At 43.2% G+C, this 21,865-nt stretch overlaps 2 protein-coding genes across 2 annotated transcripts; both read left to right on the forward strand.

Moving 5' to 3' along the window:
- Positions 1 to 4,045: 4,045 nt before the first annotated feature.
- LOC127755929 (uncharacterized) lies at positions 4,046 to 9,755 on the forward strand. The gene is made up of 10 exons (XM_052281537.1): positions 4,046 to 4,266; positions 4,384 to 4,571; positions 5,015 to 5,123; positions 5,776 to 6,160; positions 6,568 to 6,637; positions 6,728 to 6,795; positions 8,325 to 8,440; positions 8,529 to 8,635; positions 8,806 to 8,945; positions 9,112 to 9,755. Exons 1-10 carry the CDS (start codon positions 4,180 to 4,182, stop codon positions 9,360 to 9,362), a joined length of 1,521 nt encoding a protein of 506 aa, XP_052137497.1. The 5' UTR covers positions 4,046 to 4,179; the 3' UTR covers positions 9,363 to 9,755.
- Positions 9,756 to 13,199: 3,444 nt separating this feature from the next.
- On the forward strand, positions 13,200 to 20,763 carry LOC127755550 (probable 2-oxoglutarate-dependent dioxygenase AOP1). Its single transcript, XM_052281226.1, has 2 exons — positions 13,200 to 13,979; positions 20,392 to 20,763. Exons 1-2 carry the CDS (start codon positions 13,200 to 13,202, stop codon positions 20,680 to 20,682), a joined length of 1,071 nt encoding a protein of 356 aa, XP_052137186.1. The 3' UTR covers positions 20,683 to 20,763.
- The last annotated feature ends 1,102 nt before the right edge of the window (positions 20,764 to 21,865 follow it).

Raw genomic sequence — 21,865 nt, forward strand, 5'->3', positions numbered from 1 at the left:
CGACAAAAAAAAAAAAAGGACATGAGTATGACATAATTTCATTATTTAAAAGTATGAAAACTTATACGAGTATAATATGTACTTCCTTCGTTAAAAAAACGAATCTACAACAGGATATGATACATTCTAGTATAACGTATATGGAGAAAAATATATCAAAATTAATAGTATTAGAACGTGTCACATGTTTTTTATGGGATGAATGGAATATGTATTTGCTTTAAAAAATATTACCATCCGTTAGTACCTCCAAAAATTATGGTATTTGATGTTAGGCTTTAAAAACGTACTACCTCTGTTCCAAAATATAACAACTTTTAGTTATCCAGATTTAGCTAAAAATGCTTATATTTTGAGACGGAGGGAGTAGTAATTTGCTGGAGAACATTGAGCCATTAAAGTTCATATTCACTCAACTCATGAGATAGAAGACAGACAAACTATCTATTTTGCTCTCCCATCCTTCCTCGTAGCCATTGTCACCGTCTCGCCTCTTGCTAGGATTTGAGAGTAAGAGAGAAAAAAAAAGGTGAGGGTGTAATCTGGTTCGAACTAGGTGCACCACCTCATTCACATGGGTGGGAGAGGTAATATGGACATTTTTAACTATTTCTGATGAGGGATGTTAGGTCCCGATCTTCCGATAGGTATTGATAAATAATCGATTTGTTGCTTTGTTGAATTCCAGATTGCATCGTCGTGTCGAGTGCTGGTTTAGTTTTAGATTTAATTTTTAGTTTTGAGTATTGCATCTGTTCATCACTTAGGTCTAGGGTTCATCACTCAAGAGTGTGAGTTGTACGTTAGTTTTAGATCCAGTTTTTCATCTAGTCGGTTGTTGCCGGGACCTTGAAAAATTGAATCGTCTCGTCGTCGGGTTTCCATTTTTGTGATTTGGTGAAATTTTTATCAAACGGTTTTGGAGTGGTTATACTGTGCGCACGTTACTGAGCGCATGAGGGGAGTACTGTGCGCGTGATTGTCCGTATTTTCCTCTTTATAGAATTGTTAAGTAATTATCTATCTAGTTCCTCTAGTTGTTTAAATGAGTTACAGGTTGGTTTGCAAGAAGGGGAGTGTTGTGATTTTTCGACTACAAAGATTTTAGGATCCAATCGTATGGTCATCAAGAAATGTTTAGTATATGATGTTGTGATAGACAAAGATAAGTACAATACACTCCATGACAAGGTGAAATCGAGGACGGTTTTCAATCAAGAAGGGGAGGATGATGAGGACACAACTAGCTCGGATATAACCATGACTACCTTATTATGTATTAATAAACCAAAGGTTCATATGTTCTACATTAGATTTACTTATTATATATTTGAACAAACGTTGCTACACAATGAGTTTTGTATGTTTTCATTTGCAGAGGTACTTGCTTGGGCGAAAGAAAAGAGACCGAGCTTAAGGAAAGCATGGATGATTGAAGAAGTTGATTGGGGACCAAACCAAGACCTTCTCCAAGTCTTCTTTCATTTCACCACGTCACTTTTGGTCCATAGAAGACAAGAGATAAAGTTCCATACGTTTTGGATTCGGATTCGGGCCTCCTGACAACATCATCTTCAAACGGACCTAGCCGCTGATCTAGAAGGAATTTTGGGGCCCATGAGTACCTGTTGGAAAGCTTATGGAGTCTACTTTCAGATGGTTTTGGTCCCACGTCAAAATTCCTACCGAGCTGCCGGGAATCTGCAAAACAAGCCATGTATCTCATCCAGTCAGAATCTGACTTGGGTTTTGGGCCTTGTAATTGTGTTGTGGGCTTAGCCCAAGGGGGTGTGCGCCCTAGGGCAACCCTAGGACGTCCCTAATCACATTTATTCAGTAGCTGTCATCGTTTAGAGTCGGGTTTTGCTTAGATTATTCTGTCAAGAACAGTTTCGCCGCTAGATCGGTTTGTGGAACCCCAAATTCGAGTGCTTAATTATTCATATGCAATTTGGTTGCAATCTATCTTGTTCTTACTTGTGTTCTTCGATTCGCATGTAGGGATTAGCCTTCTCGGCGAGGTCAACCGGGTTTTGGCATGGTTGATAACCAGAGGAGACGTGGTGCTGTGATTGCGGGGCTCAGTAGCATGTTCGTTCAGAAACCGGATCGAGTTGTGTCGCGACTCCGCCCAAATCGATTGTTTATCAATACCTATCGAAAGATCGGGACCTAATATCCCTCATCACAACAGGTTGAAAATAATAAAATAATTAAATTACCATATATTTTGTGTGCTCAAGCCAAGTCGCGTTTTGATGATGTCTATTAGCAAAGACTATAATATTTGGATATCCTGTGACGAATTTTGTCTATCCTAAAGCATAATATATACAAATTATCTGATAAACTATTTGTTTGATAATCCAGAAGAAGAAAGATAGAGAAAGGAAGGTTTCACCATCATCATTCTAGAAGGAACCAAATCCATCATCCAAGCAAAAGAATGAACCACATTAGACTTCCATAAACTAAACATCTGTGAACCCAAGTGGTATTTTGGTTTAATTTTTATAGAAAATTGGAGAATGGCGGATAAACATGTGTGTTAACTAATATGAGGTTTGCGAAATATGTTCTGAAAACTATTATGAATGGATATCCTATGGGGGAGATCATCACATTTGAATGGCATGTGAGGAAGAAAGAAAAGAGGGAGAGAGATGAGGTGGGCCATGCAAACAAGGGCTATCCGGCCTCCATCGACCGACCTGACTCGGTGCAACCTATTCAAAGATGGCGGCCTAAAAGTTTGGTTTAGAGACTTGCGCAACTTGGCCCAACTCAGCAATAGTGGTCGGGCTGACCTAGAGTGGGCGACGAGACGTGTGGTGCATGGAGCAGTTCACAGAAGAAGCCGAACTAGATCAAGCAGCTGCATCCTGTTGGCACTTGCAATAATGACATGGATCAAGGTTGCTATGGATTGATGGGCACATGGGTCCAGCTTATGGTGATGCGATGTACTACCTCTATCTAAAAATAATAGTTTTTGAAGATGAATGTAGATAAATGCATGTTAAGATTTATCTCTAGAAATTGATTTTTTTTCTTGGATGGAGAAAGTAGACTCTACTCTATTGAGACGGACCATACATGATCATCTGCAGTGTGCCAGTGTGTCTTGGTTCGACGCAAAGGATCCCTGACAGTGCGGCTCTTGGTCCTAAGACATGAAGGAACTATCTCAGCACAGTGGTTTTTGGCTTGGTGCATATACTACCTCCGTCCCAAAAAATTAGACGTTCTCCCGTCCAACTAATATCCTAGAAAAAATATCATCATGGCCGTAATCAAAGAAGTGGCCCACTTTCAGAAATGGACAGGCACTCCTAGGCGCCGAAGCACATCCTCCATAGGCTAATTTAAATGTTTAAACTATGATATTGATTGTTTTCTCATCCGTAATTTTTATGGCCATGGCTCCAATGTGCTTATGCAAATCCCACATGGCAGTCAAGGTGTGGTTCATTTACTATTTAATACAATCTCTATTATTCTTGGGTTCTTCTAAAGTGCGTGCACAGTAGTGATGAATCAAATTAATGAGGGTAAATTGGTCAGTTTTAGTAGACATTAATCTAGGTGAGAAACCTTAAAACGACATGTTTTATGGGACAGAGAAAGTATATATTTGTTTGGTTGAACTTCACACTTTGCCACTTGTAGTATGATGTGTTTGTTTCCTACCATAACTATGGGCCTGTTTGGTACAGCTCCAACTCCTAAATTTAGCTCCAGGAGTTAGGTCTGGAGTGAAGTTGTGGAGCTGCCTAAACCCAGCTCCACAACTCTAGTTCATTTTGTGAGAGAGCTCCACCCAGCTCCACTTCTAATTTTGGTGGAGCTGAAACTGTTTAGCTGAGCTCCAGCTCCAGCTCCAGCTTTGTGCCAAACAGGCCCTATGTTGTGCCATATGAAATTTGGTCTATTTGTAAAATATGTTTTCTAATAGGTCTAAATTGAGAAAAACCAGTGCACACCGCACAGAATAGTACTATCAGTAATCCAAGCCGTGCTTTTACATCCAACGGCCCAAAAGAGACACCCAAACCCACCAACACCAACACCACACGCCGGCGGCGGCAGCGGCGGCGACCCAAAACCCTCCTCCCCTCTCCCTCGCTGCGTCCTCCACTCTTCTGCTCTAGCTCGAGCTCGACCTCCTCCTCATCCGCCATGGGCGACGACATCGACGCGAGGTACGAGGTCCCCCGCACGGCGGAGTTCATCCGCGCCCGCGCCTACACCAGGGTCGCGCTCCAGGTAATCCCGCTCCCGCGCCGCCTCGATCCGGTTTCTCTTTCTTCGCGATGATCTTTTTGGTTGTTCGGGGTTCTTGGCTCACTTGGAGGGGGGGTTTTCCTCTTCTTGGCTGTAAAGTTCCCGGACGAGATGCTCAGGGACGCGGCGGCGGTGGCGCAGGCGCTGCGGCGGGAGCTAGGCGGCGGTGGGGTGAAGCTGTTCGTGATGGCCGACACGGCGTACAACTCGTGCTGCGTCGACGAGGTGGGCGCGTCCCACATCGACGCCCAGTGCGTCGTCCACTACGGCCACGCCTGCATGAGCCCGTGAGACCTCCCCCCCCCCCCCCCCCCCCCCATTACCCTTCCTCGCCTCTAGATTGGAGCTAGCTTTCAGTTGGATGCACATATGTTGGGTTTGTGGAGATTTTAGTCTCTGTTTTGGGGCTTGTAAAGAACACTGATAGAAATGTGAATCCATATCACAGATTACTTCCGTAGGGGAATCCGTTATCCCAAATTATTACTTTCGGAGTGGTATTTCGAATTCTTAGTTGATCTGGTGACTAAAGTAGAGGCATTTTCAGCTCAAAATTTAGGAGGGAACTATTGGTGATTAATTGAAAGTTTTTTTTTTCATATGTTTGTCAGTTCTGCAATCCCACCATTTTTTTCCACTGCTTGTTTGAAGCTGTTCTCTGTTGCTATTAATGCTCCAGTGCACCGCACTAACACTCTGTTCCCACTGATGATAAGAAATTTGAATGCAGAACATCCAATTTGCCTGCTTTCTTCGTGTTTGGGAAAACACCATTGGATACCAATGCTTGTGGACGCTCATTGTTGGAGTGCTCGAGAGAAAGTGACAAACGCATCCTGGTATGGTAAACCTATTTCTAATGTTCTGAAAATTATGCTTCAATTCATGGAATAAGCTATAACTCTGATTTGTTATTACCAAAGTACAGCCAAATTATGGCATTACGCTTTAATTTTTCCTCTACACTATAAAATCAAATCAAATGTACCAAAAAAAAAATCTCCTTTGATTTCAGTTATCGTGAAAAAAAAAAGTTAAAAATCATAGGGTAGTTCTTCATACATCATCTTCAATTTTCATGGATTCAAATATTTAGAAGTGAGTGCACTATATTGGTAGTCTTAAAAGCAACCTCAATTGGATCATGAACGAGAACTTGTCGTTTTATCATTTATGCAGTGGACACGAATTTGATATAGACCTACAGTAGCTCCTGCTTGTGTCTCATGTTGTCTACCTGTCAGTATGTTGTGTAGACAGTGATGGTTAATTAATTAGCTATATCTACTGGATGTTATCCTATTTCCAAGTAATTGGTTAGGGTTTTATATTAGTACTTCTCAGTATTGTTTTTTTTATTGAGCATTTGACTCATCGACTGTTACTATTTGCATATTTGACCATGAAATAGCTAATGTAAGATGTGTATGGCTAGAAATTTTTATCTTCATTAATTTATTTTTAATAGTCTATGATACTCTTGTCAAACAGGTTTTTTATGGATTAGAGTATGCACATGCATTGGATGATCTTAAAGCAGTAGTTGCGGAATTATACAAATCACATTCTCGCAGTGTTGAAGTTCAGTATGCAGATGTTCTCTGTTCAGTTATGAGCCCAAGCTCTGCTGCAGAAGTGGAACACGGTCAATCTGATGGAAGCACTCATAGTGATGATTTATCTATACAAAGTGATGTAGCGACATTTGTGAATAATTGTTGCAACGTGGAAGGATCCACACGCAAGTATGGCCTTGGAGGACTAACATGGTCTACATCCATAGATGATAATATGGAGGACTATTTGTTATATTGGATAGGACAAGATAACTCAGCATTTGCCAACATTGTGCTTACCTTCAATAAATGTGATATAGGTTCGTTATCTTTTCAATAGCCAGTGGGGAAATTATTTGAATTTGTGTTAGTCATGTTTTCCTTCTATTGTAGTTTGCCTCTAGAATCTATTTTGGTTTTCGTAAGATAAGTACGAACCATTAGTTGGACAATATGAAGTACTACATGGCATACATCTTGCTTTGGAAGTTATTGTATTCTCATTTGGCTTTAAATATCTCTATCCTTAACGTTTAGTTATCATGTAACTTCCAGTCAATGCTTTATATTGTAAATGTAGCTATTCTAATTCCCTTCTTCATATGAATGATCTGACAGGAGGTACAATCCGTCCAGTATCATGTCATAACATAATTGCTTAAAAGCAGAGACCTTTATAATGAAATGCATTCTAATATTAATGAACATTTTTAATTTTATTATGCAGTTAGGTATGATACAATAGCAAATCAACCGTCAAGGGATGTCTCTCATCTGATGAAAATACTTAGGCGCAGGTCATCTTATGCAGCATATATAATACTTTATTTTTGCGTGAAATGAGAGATTCATTGTAGCATTATTTACAAAATAGTTTGTATATGCAGATATTACCTTGTGGAGAAGGCGAAGGATGCAAATATTGTTGGCATTTTGGTGGGGACCCTGGGTGTTGGTATGTATTCCTTTGGCGTGTTTTATTTTTTGATTTGTTTCCCATTGTAAAGTACACATAGGAACTGTTGACCCTATTAAATCTGTCAAGTTACGAATTAACAAACCCCATTCAAAATTTGCCAGCAGTTCAGCACTATGCAATGTTGTATTGGAGAAAGAAAGGGGGACACTACAATTGCAGATAACAGTGCTTGATTAATATGTCACTCAGTCAGAATAGTCTTTTCCTTTACTCAATCCTTGTGCTGAGGCTAAATTAACACCCCTAAGAAAATTAAATGGAGTATGTTGCTAATCACAAGATTATTAATCGTTATGCTATGTTAGGTTGTTGAGCTAGAAAATATAGGCTGGGCTTGTCTCTACCTTGTGAAATTGAGGTGTTATTTGAATGGTGAAAAAAAAGGTTATTTGTGGGCTCTAAATTTCTACTACATTTGAAGTTTACTTTGGTCAACCTGGTCGAAGACCAAGGTTGATTCAACTGGATTTGAAGTAGTTCCACACATGACCTATGTAGGAACCATCCAATTACTTCGATGTTGGTTCTACCTGTTTTAAGTAAATTGTGCTCACAGTACAACAACTTGGTGAGTGGGTGCGATTTAGTGCAAGAAATAAAAAATATGTACAACAACTTGGTAATGGGGTGCACATTTGGTGCTAGGAGGTGCCACACATGCAAACTGGCTGTGTCAGCTGGCCAGCTCGTCAACTAGGTCACCCATTATGTGCCTTCAACCAAGATTCGAACAGACTAGTAGACAATCGCTGGCAGCAAAGCTTCCATTGTCTTCTTCCTACTCTTCATAAAGTTGCACATCCATCTCATCTCACTGACTGCATCACCCCACCTCACCTTTGGTGATCACCTTGCCATTGATTCGAGAAGCCAGAATGGCAAAGAACTTCAACCAAATAATAAGATGTTGGTGATTATGCAGAGAAACACATTGTTGAAGGCCTCAGCGTGCCCATCGTGCACCACATGGCACCTCCTAAAACTATAAGATCAACAATAAGCCAACTTGTTATAGTTGATCGTACAATTTCTAAGTTGTATTCAATCTCATCTAGCCATCAAGTTGTTGTAGTGTGACCGTTATTACTCTGTTTTGGTTTGATACCAAAACCAACCTTACCAAATTTTGGTAATGCCAAATTTTGGCACTGCCAATTTTTGGTGACATAGAAGCGTGCGGTAGTTGCTTGGGTTGACACCTTAACAAATGCAAGGTGTTAGGTGTGATGTTTTAGAATTACCAAATTTTGATGTGGTAGAAGTATTTAGAGTCTGTTTGGTTTGTTTCCTTATTGTAATGACTAAAAATGGTGACAGATCAAACATACCCCTATTCCTTTTATTTTCAACTGAACTGTCTATTTGTTTTGATTTTTATATTATAAATGCTTTCACTGAACCTCACTGCCACTATAGCTTTAGCTTGCACATTATTGTCTTTTAACTTTATTACACACTACATCTAAATGATATTATGTGGTACATGGCATCATTTTCATATGCAGCTGGTTATCTTCACATCATTGAGCAAATGAAAGATCTGATCAAGGCTGCTGGAAAGAAATCATATACGTTAGTCATGGGCCGACCTAATTCCGCAAAACTTGCTAATTTCCCTGAGGTGCTACTGAGTTCTAATATGTTTTCTCTGCTTTTCATGTTAAGGATAACTGACTCACCATTCTTTTTTTTTTTTTTTGGTATGGCAGTGTGAAGTTTTTGTTTATGTTTCTTGTGCCCAAACTGCTCTATTGGATAGCAAAGATTTTTTAGCTCCAGTCATTACACCTTTCGAAGCTGTATTAGCTTTTAGCAGGTACACACCATTATTGCCTCCGATAGTGCTGTTGACATACTTGTGCTGTTCATTTATCAATCATGACTTTATATTAAGTTGTGTATGGTGGTCTGGCCTCATGTGGATGCAAGTTCGAAGATTTTTTCTTACATTCTTATTAAGCAGTATCACATTTATCACTTTTTCAGGGGAAGGGAATGGACAGGAGAGTATCTTCTAGATTTCAAGGATTTGATCACTACAGATAAACCAGAAATTTCAAGCACAACTGAAGAAGCAAGATTTTCCTTTATCAAAGGTGGCTATGTGGAAGATAATTGCCTTGAAGGTATAGCATCTACTCTTGGGTTTTGAAATGATCGTGTCAATTAATTATTTGTCGACTTCCGAGTACATATAACATGACCCGATATTCTGCATTAGTACCCCCGTTCTCATGGCTGATGCATTCCTTTACCTTTTTCTTCCCTGTTCCGCACCATTTGGTCCCACAGATAACGAGGAACAGCCAGAGACATCGCTTGCACTTGCTGAGGTAACAGAGAAGGCGCTAAGTATAAAAAATCAGAATAATGATGCAGTTCTTTACCAAGGAGGAGCAAAGTCTGCGATCGACTATCTCAAGGCACGATCCTACCGTGGTCTCACCGGAGAATACGAGGGTCCAGCACCAGACTCGGTCTTGACAGGCAGAACAGGGAGAGCTGCCGGTTACAACAACGAGAAAAAGGAGATTACACAGTGAATGAATGACATACCTTGAGTGGAAATATATATATATATATATATATATATATATATATATATATATTTGACTTGTTTGCCCTCGATGGGCGATTGATGGAGAGGCAATTTTGTACTTCAGAAAGTACTGTCAGATGCCTCAGTTTTGTTGTGAGCCATGAACTATGTGTTCCTTTTTTTTTTCTTTTATGATGGAAGGGAAACTCCCCAGCCTCTGCTCCTACTAGGGAACTGTGTTTCATCAAACTGTTATATGTTCAGAACGATGTTGTACATCTCCTGCCAACATACTGTACAGTATTCCATATTTGCAAATCTGCAATTTGGTTCCTCTGTACCAAGGTGGCTGTAAATACTGGCAGAAACAGCCAGCAAGATCACATTGTTTTGCAAAGCCGGCTAGATGCTCCATATGCTGATTGTAAGTTTGTAATCATGCTATGATAATTTAGCAAAGCTCATGACTGCTGGAAAAAAGAACATGATCACACCACTTATTGGAAATGAAATGGTTATTAGGATCAACCAGCAGGAGCACACCTGTCACAAAGAAAGTAACCGATCGAGATATAAATTAAATCCACAAAAATGGAAAAAAAATGTTGTCTGGTTGATGTGTCAAGGACAACAAATCTGGTTGCCATCAGCTGAAATCAGCACTAGGAAAGCAAACAATAGGACTGCACTGTACTTCTTCCCTTCCCTTGTATCATGGTGATGTAATCGACTGATTTTTAAAAGAGCTTCCATGTTCTTAAAAATGAAAAAAAAAACTCAGCTTCAAGGACCTAGATTGGCATGAATGCATGAAACACAAACCACACACTTCATCATTGCAGAACCCAATCAAATATTCAAAGCATATGTAGTGTACATTGTAGCACATAGTACATTTACAAATCAAATGTGCACACACAAGCACTGCACTTATTACATGAGACCACATATCACTCGATATACAGATAGGAAAGCCACACAAGTCCCAATCCATGAGCATAGACACAACCATTATGCTCAACCATAGTGCCAAAACACACAGAGGCAGAATATATACAAATGCACACCACACATATATAGCAGACAGAAACACACAATTAAGTAGTAGCAAACCAAACCTCATGAGCACCCAAATGCAAACCGATAATAGGAGGGACACGATGGTGATTCCCTTCAGCTCGACGTCCGGTGCCGACGCTTGTCCTTGGGGATGAATAGGCAGCATGGCGCACCGTGTAGTTTGCTTCCGCGTTCCCTTGTGTTTTCTCATGAATTTCCCATTTGTAGTATGTATAATGAATTTTATCTTTATGCTTATCAATGGCTTCTTTCACCTGGTTAGGGAGAGACTCGCCGTTGAACTCAAGCTCCTTCAATATCTCGGAAGGTTGCATTATATTGTCGATGCCAGAGAAAGACGAGTTCATCCCGGGAAGGTCCACATGATCTTTTCGAGCTTAGGGACAAGCCCCATTGTGGAACTCGATCTCAGTGATTTTAAAGCAGTGCACAATAAGATCGCAGAGTTTTGGGAACTCATCTTTGTTGAAGGCAAGATGGCTTTCATCAAAAGACTCATCCAAGAGCTCCAGGCAGCGGATATTTGATGTATTCACGAGGAGCCATGACGATAAGGCGGCACAGGACCAGACGAGGCCCGCTAGGAGCAACTAGGCTAGCTCAGAGCAAGTTTAATAGTATAGCCAACTACTAGCTCCAATTCATTTATAGCCAATCTAATAGCTCATTCATACAATAGTTACATACTACACTATTAATACCTGGTCCCACCTGTTATACACACACTGTGTCTTGGAGTTCGTGCTACAGCTGGCTACAAGTCTGTAGCCCGCTGCTCTTTTCTCTCCTCATTTATCTTCTTAAAATATGTTTGCAGCTGGCTTATAGCCTGCTATTGTACCTGCTCTCAATGGTGAGCTCATTGCCTCGTCGCCGCCACCGCCGCCCAACTCCCAAGTTCCACGGAGCAGGCGGCCACCAGATCTCAAGCTCGAGCTTGTCCCTTCTTTCACAGCTCCACATGGCAGAAGAACGACTGTCCTACTTCCCCTACCTCGCCGCCTCTTAGCCTCCGCGCGGCGGCCTGTGGTGGGTGAGAATTGGAACTCTCTAGGCTATGGAAAGAAAGGAGGAAGAAGGAGGGAGAGGGACTGACGTGTGGGTCCCACTGCTAAAATGGAGAGGGTAGATGAAGAAGCTGTTGGAATGAAAAACAAAATTAACTCTCTATTCGGTTGGCAAGCTAGCTAAATGAGTATTTGGAGAGGCAAATTTGGAGAGACTGATGGAGATGCTCTTAATTAGACTTGGGACCCTAGGTGCCAGGACTTGTACCTGCATGGTATGAGGTATCAAGTACCAACGCCTCCTCTCCTCTTCTTCCTTCCCCTCGTTTTAACCCATGTTCCCTACTGCTACTGCGGTGACCAGCGTTGCTGCCTACACTGTTGTAGGCTCTGGCTCAAGAAGCGGGGACGCTGAATGCGTGGAGTGGGGGTAGGATGACTCTAAACTTACAGGAAAAAAAGCAAATACGTGGGATGACGTCAGCCTCCCTAAAGTGGTATCCCATCCTCTAGCAGCCCTGTATCCTCCATTAATAACAAATAAAAAGATATTAGTCACTACAAACACTCTTCATTACCTAGACTCAAAACTATCAGTTTCCCTGCATAGTTCAGTTACACTGCTTGGCCACCGCCCCCGACGTTTCCTCTCTCATGAACCCTCGCCGCTGCCCCTCATCTTCCTCAACTCGGCAACGCCAGAGCTCGCCACCGGGTCCCCGCACGGCAGCTAGGGCGACGGCGGCGGGGCTTCGATGTCGGGATCTGACAGGGCATTGCGTAGATGGGGTTTTAGTTTAGGTGACCGACTGGGGTGGTGGCAAAGGGTGGCGGTGAGGACTAGCAGCGTCGGCAAACTTGGTGGTGGCGTCGGGGAGGCATTGGGCGGAGACGGGGGCTAGTCCTCCATCCTTTTCTTTGTCAACGTTGGCGAGGGCTAGCGGTGTCGGCGGCGGTAGACTTGGAGGTGGCGATAGGTGGTGGCAGTGTTGGGTGAGATGGGGCTAGTCCTCCAGCCCTCCCTTTGTCACCGGTGGCGACGGCGGTGGGAGAGGCTCTTGGAAGCGCCATCCTAGAGATGGCAACTGCCAAGCGAGCGTCAGCACCAAGGTTTGGCTGCGGATAGGTGTCGACGACGGTGGAGCATCTCCAACAAGCTCATAGCAGTAAGGGCATGAGCATATCATGCTGGACGGCTCCGTGATGCTCTAGAAACGGAGGGGAGTTCGATAGTTTCTGAAAGATGGTGGTGATGTGGTAGATGGGCTTTGCGACGCACTAGTGGCATTCAGAATACGGCGGCGGCGTAAGGTGTTATGGACAGTGATGGTGGACAACGAACGAAGCAGTTGATAGTATGTGGTGGTTGTGATCCGCAGAGGTGAAGATGGTACAACGACGAGCGGCACGGACTAGTTCCGACTCTCCCCTGCCCGACCTCTTATGCTGTGGCAGAAAGAATAAGTCACCGATGGAGTTTGAGAGTTTGAAGCTAAACTTCTATCTTTTCTTTTTGTGTTTGTACGTGCGCTTTCTTGCTACTCTGTGTAAGTTTGGAAGTTGAAAAACTCGTGTATTATTTTGGATGCGTATGCTCTTCGTGGATATAGAGGCAAGATTAATAAAAATCAATTTATTAAAAAATAGAGTCAAACTTATATCAGTGGCTCCACCACCAATCTCATGGATATATATATTGACATGCATGCCCAGGAAGAAGCACGCAGTAGCTTTCATATCAACAGCCTACTGACATGGCCAACATGCATGGCAGCATCCCAAGGATTGACTTCGCCGGAATAATCGACCTAGCCGCGTTGCCGCCGCCGGCAGCGCCGCCTCCCCCCGGCGCCGACCACCTACGGCCACGGTGGGCCGCCGTGCGCGCCGCCGTCATGGACGCGCTCCGCGCGCACGGCTGCTTCGAGGCGGTCGTGGACGGCCTCATCTCCCCGGAGCTCCGCGCCGCCGTGCTCGGCCCGGGCGGCGCGGCGGAGTCCGTGCTGTCGCTGCCGGCGAGCGCCAAGGCGCGCGGCAACGACCCCGGCGAGGGCAAGCCGTACCACGGCTACGTCGGCGGCATCCCCGGCCTGCCCTACGAGAGCGTGGCCATCTCCGACCCGCTCTCCCCCACCGCCGTCCGCGCCTTCGCCGCCCGGGTGTGGCCGGCCGCCGCCGCCGCGTTCCCGGAGGAGGCGGTGGTCGCGTACGCGGGGAGGCTGGCGGCGGTGGAGGCGGCGGTGCGGCGGATGGTGCTGGAGAGCGTGGGCGCGACGGCGTCGTCGGCGGGGGCCGTGGAGGCGCAGGCGGCGGCGACGGCGTTCAAGCTCCGGCTGTCGGAGTACGCGGCGCCCGGCGGTGGGGAAGATGCGAGGCTGGGGCTCCCCGCGCACCGGGACACGAGCTTCCTCGCCGTGGTGACGCAGAACGGCGTGGACGGCGTCGAGGTGGAGTGCGGCCGCGGCGACGGCGGCTGGGCTCGCCCAACGCTCTCGCCGAGCTCCTTCCTCGTCTTCTCCGGCGACACGCTCAAGGTATCTGTGCATGTGCACGCATGTCACATCTCTCTATCTCTTTCTTCTTTTTTTTTTAAAAAAAATGGATTAAAAGAAACCTGGCGATCGATCTAGCTACATCCAAATGCATGTTGCTGGAATAGAAAATACTAAATAGTACACAAACTTCCTTAACTTTCACATTTCAAATTAAGTCAAAGTCTATACCATAATTTAACTAGCCGAATACAATGTGCGTTACAACGGTTTTAGATAAAATATTGTCAGTTGTAAACTTGAAAATGTTGTGAATATATATGTATCATGGAATAACAATGTTATTATACAATCAATTTCCAACAAAAGATTCCCGCCACCAACTCAATAAGGTGGTGGTAGCTAGTTTTGCATAAGACTCCTCCCTGCTATTACCGTTGGTCAATTACATTATTTTCGTGCGGAACGTGACGAAACATAGACATAAGATATTAATCGAAAACCAGAGTACCACAATATATAGCAAAAGTATTGATTTTGGAAAACTAATAAGTGATGCGCGCATTCACAGTTATATATTCGAACCTGAGTTTTAAATCAACATTTAACGATCAGCCTTCTTAAACAGCTAAATAGCAGGGTAAATGGGAAATGGATTTTAATTCTTTGAGGGAATAGGTTCACTCGTTATTGCATGTCCTCCAAATAGTAAAAAAAATTAAAAAAATAAAAATAAATTAATACGTGATGCATGACCGGTGATGACCGGCGGTCTGACTAGCTCTGCATGGCCGGTCTGACCATGCAGACAGGGCGGTCTGACCGGCATTGTGTGGCCGGTCCGCCCGGTCCCAGAGAGGAAGCTGGGGGCACGTTACAATTGATTAAAAGGCCGGATTAATTGTGAATTTGGACATTTGTGCCCATAAGTCAGAAATAGATGGGAGAATTCCTTTGAATAGAATATTTGAAAGATCCTAGTTTCAGGATTGATCGGAAAATTCGGCGGCAAGCGTTCAAATACATTTTGCTTGATAGAGAATTATATCGCCGAAAAATAGATGGAGTACTTTTGAAGTGCTTAGATAATGATCAATCTAAGATTGCTATGGGAGAAGTACACATGAAGGGATTTGTGGAACTCATCAATTGGCCCGCAAGATGGATTGGTTGCTTAGGAGAGTTGGATTCTATTGGCCGAAAGTGATTGATGATTGTTTCAAGTACTATAGAGGATGTGAAGTTTGTCAACGGATCGACAATGTTCAATTAGCGCTTACCACTGTGTTGAATCCTATCATTAAACCATGGCCATTCCGAGGTTGGGCTTTGGATTTCATTGGTCAAATTTATCCTTCGTCATCAAAAGGGCATCGGTTCGTGCTAATTGCGATGAATTACTTCACCAAGTGGGCCGAAGCCGTGCTGTTCATGAATATTACTTACATGGAGATAATTGACTTTATCTTAAAGCATATTGTTTATAGATTCGGTATTTCATAAACTTTGATCAAGGAGCTTCTTTTGTGTCCAAAGATGTGAGAAGTTTTACCGAATCTTATGATATTAAGTTGTTGAGTTCTTCTCCTTACTATGCTCAGTCTAATGGATAAGCCGAGTCTAGTAATAAGATATTGTTGAAATTAGTCAAGAGGGATATTGAAGAACACTCAAAGAACTGGCATGAGGTGCTTTCAGAGGCATTATAGGTTCATAGGATATCTAAACATGATGCTACTAAAGTCACTCCTTTTGAGTTGGTTTATGGACAAAAAGCCGTTTTGCCAGTTGAGGTAAAACTTGGCTCTCTTCAGTATTTCAAGTAAGACGACTTGTCAATTGAAGATCACAAGACCTTGATGGGAGGCAATTTTGAAGACGTCATCGACAAGCATTTTAGGACTTTGAAAGAGATGGAGGCACTTCAAGACGGTGTTTTTAGAGAGCAATCTATGGGAAATACTTGAAGAAATACTTTCCTAGCGTTTGGCAAGATGCTTAGGAGATCCCGTGGCCGGTAATTGGATTATCGCCGTAAGACAACATGTTCTATGCTTTTAGATTTGTGATGTTCATCAAAAAGGCAGGGGGGCATGTGTTTACACCCAAATTTAGCACTTATGGACGAAACAGGGGAAAATTGCCAAAGTTTGGAAAGTGCCGGGTTTCTTTCACAGGGCCGGTCAGACCGCAGGTATGTGGGCAGTCTGACCGGCTAGTAGGGCCGGTCTAACCGCAGGTATGTGGGTGGTCGGATCGTCAGGGTCCGAGTCCGAGTCTATTTTCGTCGAGTCTCGGATTTCCTTGCTCGAGAAGGCTATGTTTCGTGTTTCCTTTGTTTCTATCCCAAGTTGGACGTAGAGAAGGGCCTGTAGAGGGCAAGATCAACCCCTATATAAGGGACAAGGCCGGTTCATTGTAATCCCCAAATACAATCTACTTGAATCGTTCTTTTACCATGTTTTCTATTTTACCCTAGTTTAGTCCATCTTTGTCGGTTTGCGCCGTAAACCGTCCGCCGCCGCTGCGAGAGTGCGACACCTCTTTGTAGGTTTGTCCTGAAAACCTTCCGTTTTGCCCACGAGACGGGTAGCTATCCTCATATCGATCTAAATCGGCCTAGAGGCTGATTTTGATCTCTAAATCGGCTCCGCTAGCCGGTTTAGCTATTTTTCTACAAAACCCATCTTGATTTGGCCGTTTAGCTTGATCGAGGTGGTTGGCGACTCCATATCACCGCAAGGCGTTTAGGTGTTGTGATCGTACTTGTTGACTTGTCATAAAAATTGCCAACAGGGGGTTCGGCCGAACCCCCTGGTTCGACCGAACCATGGGCTGGCCCAAACCAGCCCATCTTCGGCTGGCAACCTCCTGGACTTCTTCTCTTTGTAGATTTGTGAATTTTGGCCCAATTGATCGTGTCAATTTTGAGTTCTTAGCCCATTCATGCATAAGTCCGATTCTCGACATCGTCCGATTGATTTATCGTCTGATTTGATGTCGATTCTCCTCCACTTAATGATTATTCTCTGTAAAAGGTTAGTGATCCAAATACTAGTGGAATATTATTATTCTAACATGTATATGCATTACAAGCATAACTAGTTCTTCTCTATTAGTAATATTGACGGTCGAAACTGATCGCTAACGACCGTCAACAGCGGAGCAGAGACCCAGTGAAGAGGTGAGCAAACACCGGCTAAAAAACCAGTGACGCTCACCACACCACCAGGACGAGGAGCGTCGGAGCCGACAGCCACCTTGAGCACCAAAAGATAAGGGACACACTAGTACAACGAGAAGACAAGAAAATAAGACTACTACTTACACTACTAAACAAGAGGAGATGGCCGCCCTCCCCCCACATGCCCCACTTCCATCCTTCGTCGGCGTCAGCGGTAAGCCGCCGAAGAGGAGGAAGAGGGGTCGGAGAAGGAGCGAGTCTACTGTAGCGGGGAGTCACGAGAGCTCGAGAGAGAGACTGGTTGAGTGTGGACGAGTTCCACGAGCGTCGAGTGTCAAGTTATCCGTTCTCGTTTTTGATTCTTTTCCGATTCCTCCTCTCTCCTGTCTCACCATCTTTGTCTCCTCTCCCTCATCTCCTCTCACATGGCGGCGGCGGTGACAGCTGCGGAGGACGAGGAGAGGCTGCTGCGGCTGGAGTAGTAGGCGGAGCACTGTGGCACCAGCGGTGGCGGCTTGTGAGACTATCTCTGCCTCGCCGGCAAGCTCCGCACACGCTGCTCGCAGGCCATCCACCACCTTGGCCTAGCCCTCAAATTACAACGTAAAGCTGTTGGTGTCAATCACAAAACGCACACGCTCACGCAAATCACAGAGAAATCACCTAGGAACTCAGTAGGAACACACAGTCGAACACTTGGCGGGCACTCTCGTCCTACGAGAACAGAGTAGAGAGCTAGCAGAGCAGAGAAACGCAGGGACTATATATTTGCGCTGCTCAACTGAATTTTCTGGTTTTTGTCTCCTTTTATCATAGCAAGAACATGAAATGATGTAAACGTGCACCTGGTAGCGGACAACTCCTGCCAAAATGTAAGGATTTTAGATGGATGGTCCCACACTGATACTACGAATCTAAACATATCTATCCAAATTTATATTATGCTTGCTCAAATTTCTAATATTAGAATATGCCTCATCCATCTAAAATCTCTTATATTTTAGGATGGAGGGAGTAAAATACAAGGCATATGATTAGGCCTGCTCAGATTTCTAATATCAGAATATGCCTCGCCCATCTAAAATCTCTTATATTTTAGGATGGAGAGAGTAAAATACAAGACATAATCATATACGTGCTCCGTATGATGCCCAGGTTCAAGATGCTCTCCCAATGTGGAAATAGCACGTCTTAACATGATGCGAAACTGTAAAACTGAAAAAAAAATAAAGGGGAAATATGTAGTAGAAATATAGAAATTACCATTGGATCCAATATGGGACGCCTGAGAGTAAAATTTTTACTCTTGATAAGAAGAAATCTTACACGTTCATTTATAGATTCAACGGTAATTTACAGGTTTTGCACTACATATGTAGTTTGCACTATATATTTCCCCAAAACAAGAAACTCTGCAAAAAAAAAAAAGAGACAACTTGGTACAAAACACTAAAAGATCGTGGTATTTGTTGGACACCCAAAAACGTGTATCTATTCATGGAAACCGTAAAAACATTATGTTCTATGGACGGCCAATGTATTTTATTATATTATGTTCAAATGGAGAGGGAAAATTTCATAAAAGATAAGTTGCCCATGGGGCCTCCTCCTCCTCACCTCCGCTGCCGCCAATAGTGCCACCGTCCCTTGCCCCCACTACCCTCCCTACTAACAACCACTGCCACCACCTCCTTCTCGCCACTGCAGCGAGCACTGCCATAACCCGGCTTGCTGCTCAACGCACTCCACCTACAGGGCTGCGCCACCACTATCGTTGGACCACTCGTGCCCTCTCTGTCGATACTCCTATTGTGCCCTCCACCATTGCCATGCGCGCGCCGGCGGGGGAGGGGGGGGGGTTCCACCTGTCTAGCTTCGATTGTGGTGCCACTTCGCTGGTCTACCTCGACACTATTCCAGAGAATTTCTTGGAAAGGAATTCAGATTTTTTTTCTCTCTTCCTCAACTTGCTCGTATATTCCTCCTTCCATGCCATTGCATCACTCGGCACTCATGCGCAACCACACTCTCTTCCTCAATTCGTTCATACAATTTTTTCTCCATTACAATTAGCGGGTATATTATATTATTTCTAGGTATATATAGCTAGGACAATATTCAATCTCATGTACGGGCAGTTTTCTAACTAGGGCTGAAAGCCCCCCATTTCCATTACTAGAAATGAAACGACGAGTACAAAAGAGTTCGGAAATAAATAACAAAAGAAAAGCCAGGCTAGCGCAACCCCCTTACTGGAGCAGCACCCTGACAGGAAAGACTAGCATTTTTCTGCAGGGCAAGCTTTACAGAGATCAACAGATCAGAGACAACAAAATGAGAAGGGGAAACCTAACTGACTGCCAGAGCAAAACAAAGAACTCAGCATCACTAAACTCCTAAACTTTTCATTCCAAGCGTCTTGTATAAATTCTCCATCCAAATCTGGAACTGAAGACTTCATTTGCCACTTGTCTCGCCAGCTTGGCTCCCAACATTAAGCTTCTTTGTCTTGCCTCCGATTTCTGCAAGTTAGCCCAGTTTTCAATCAAATGACATGTAAGATATATCAGCTCAATTGGATAATTAGGCCATTTTTTTTATCAAAACACGCTTTGTTTCTGGATTTCCAAATAGCCCATAATACAGCTGCCACCCCCACCATCACAAGTTGTTTAGAATGTTTGTCAAAATTGGAAAGCATATGGTTTTTATTCCTAGCAGGTGTTATATTCAGGGCGCACAACTTCACATTCCAGATCAATCTAGCAACAGGACATTCAAAAAATAAATGCTGTATGGACTTCTCTTTATCACAAAACTGGCACAATTTATCACCCTTTCTCCAGCCTCTCTTGTAGAGGTTATCTTCAGTAAGAATTTTGTTTTTTAAAACCAACCACATAAAAATCTTGATTTTCATAGGTATTTTGAACTTCCAATTTTTTTTTTATGGGAATGCCACTTGCTCCCTTTTAAGAGCTTTATAAAAGGATTTGACAGTAAAATAGCCATTCTTTTCCAAGTTCCACCACATTCTATCTTTTATTCCTTCTTGCAGATTCAAAAGCCTCCACATCTGTTTAATCCCATTCCAGTCTCTAAGTTTGTCTCCATGCAAAGTCCTGAATTTGATAGTCTCCCAGCCTTTCTCCTTCAGTTTTGCAAGAGTAATATGTCTAGTATGGGTAATGTTGTATAAAGCAGGGAATCTCATTTACGGGCATATATGCATTCAGTTTAGTAATACTAATATTACTGCTATGCACGCAGGCACTGACAAACGGGCAAGTGTACAACCCTCTGCACCGGGTGGTGGTGTCCGGCGACGAGGCCCGCTACTCCGCCATCCTCTTCTCCCTCCCGGTGGACGGCGCCGCCGTCCGCCCGCTCGACGAGACGGTCGACGGCGACCACCCGGCCATGTACAGGCCATTCGACTACGGCGAGTACGCCGTGTTCTGCTACTTGCCGGAGAACATGACGCCGGAGGTCATGAAGCACGCCCACAAGCTGGAGGCCTTCGCCGCCGTGCGCACCACTACTACTGCATCTGCCCCTTAATTAGATGGTGTAGCAGCATTATATTCGCACAGAGATTTTTAAAAATAAATGTTTCATCGTCGGATCACCGTTGATTATTTGTTTGTTGATTTTTGTAGTACGATATGTGGTCTCCATTTATGTATGTTATAGCTTAAAATATTGAACAAAAGGTCTAATGTTCGTGGTTTTATGTCTTGCTGAAAAATATATATACCTTCTCACCCAGGGTTTCCCTTGCCGCTGGTAATCGTGAGGTACCGTAGGGGTTACCAGTGGTAGTGTTTGGTGAATTTTATCTAAATTTAAAATTCCGAAAAAACAAAAAGGATCAAAAGAATTCATGGATGTAGTTCTTGATTTGTAGTGGCAGATGGTAAAGAAATTTTTGAAAAAAGAATAAGATAAATCCAAATTTGTGGGCAAAACCAAAAGTATGGAAGAAAATAGAAAAAGGAAATAATGTAATGGGCCTTAGGTTGCATTGTTTATCCGTCACATTAAGGTCCATAAGTGGAGAAAATATCTCCTTGGTCCTCTCATCTTTCTCTATCCCTCTCTCTCATTTCAGGTTCACGTGGACATCATAATGCTTTTAAAATGTGAGGCTGTTGAATTGTTGTTGTTGAACTATTATGATATGAATGTATCATAATATTTCGAAGTCTATAATATAGAAAAAGGTCATGCCGATTTTTTTTTATTTTACACCTAAAAGTTAGGTTTGCAAGTATCCTACTATATATTCTTCTTATTATCTCGTTTTTTTAATGAATCATTTCTCATGCATTACGAAGAACAATGAAAACAAGAACATATGCATATGAAAGTAGAGGAAAAGATAAGTAAAAGGATGGGGATTTATTTTAAAGAAATATAGTTTCCAGGAAAACTATCGAGAAGTTTCTGGAGAATGCTGCAGAAAGGTATTCCGTTCGGACTGAATGATACATTAGTTACCGGATAGCAAGCGATATCTAAGAGGTATCATCATGTCCGAACAAAGTATCAGCCGATACGTACTAATCCCTCCGTCCCAGAATATAAGTATTTTTAGAGTTGGACACGGTTATTAAGAAAGTAGGTAGAAATGAATGGTGGAGGGTTGTAATTGGTTGAGTAGTGGAGGTAGGTGGAAAAGGTGAATGGTGAAGAGTTGGGATCGGTTGGGAAGAAAATGTTGGTGGAGAAGTTGTTATATTTT

This window comes from Oryza glaberrima, chromosome 11 (assembly GCF_000147395.1).
Source record: "Oryza glaberrima chromosome 11, OglaRS2, whole genome shotgun sequence".
NCBI classification, from domain to species: Eukaryota; Viridiplantae; Streptophyta; class Magnoliopsida; order Poales; family Poaceae; genus Oryza; species Oryza glaberrima.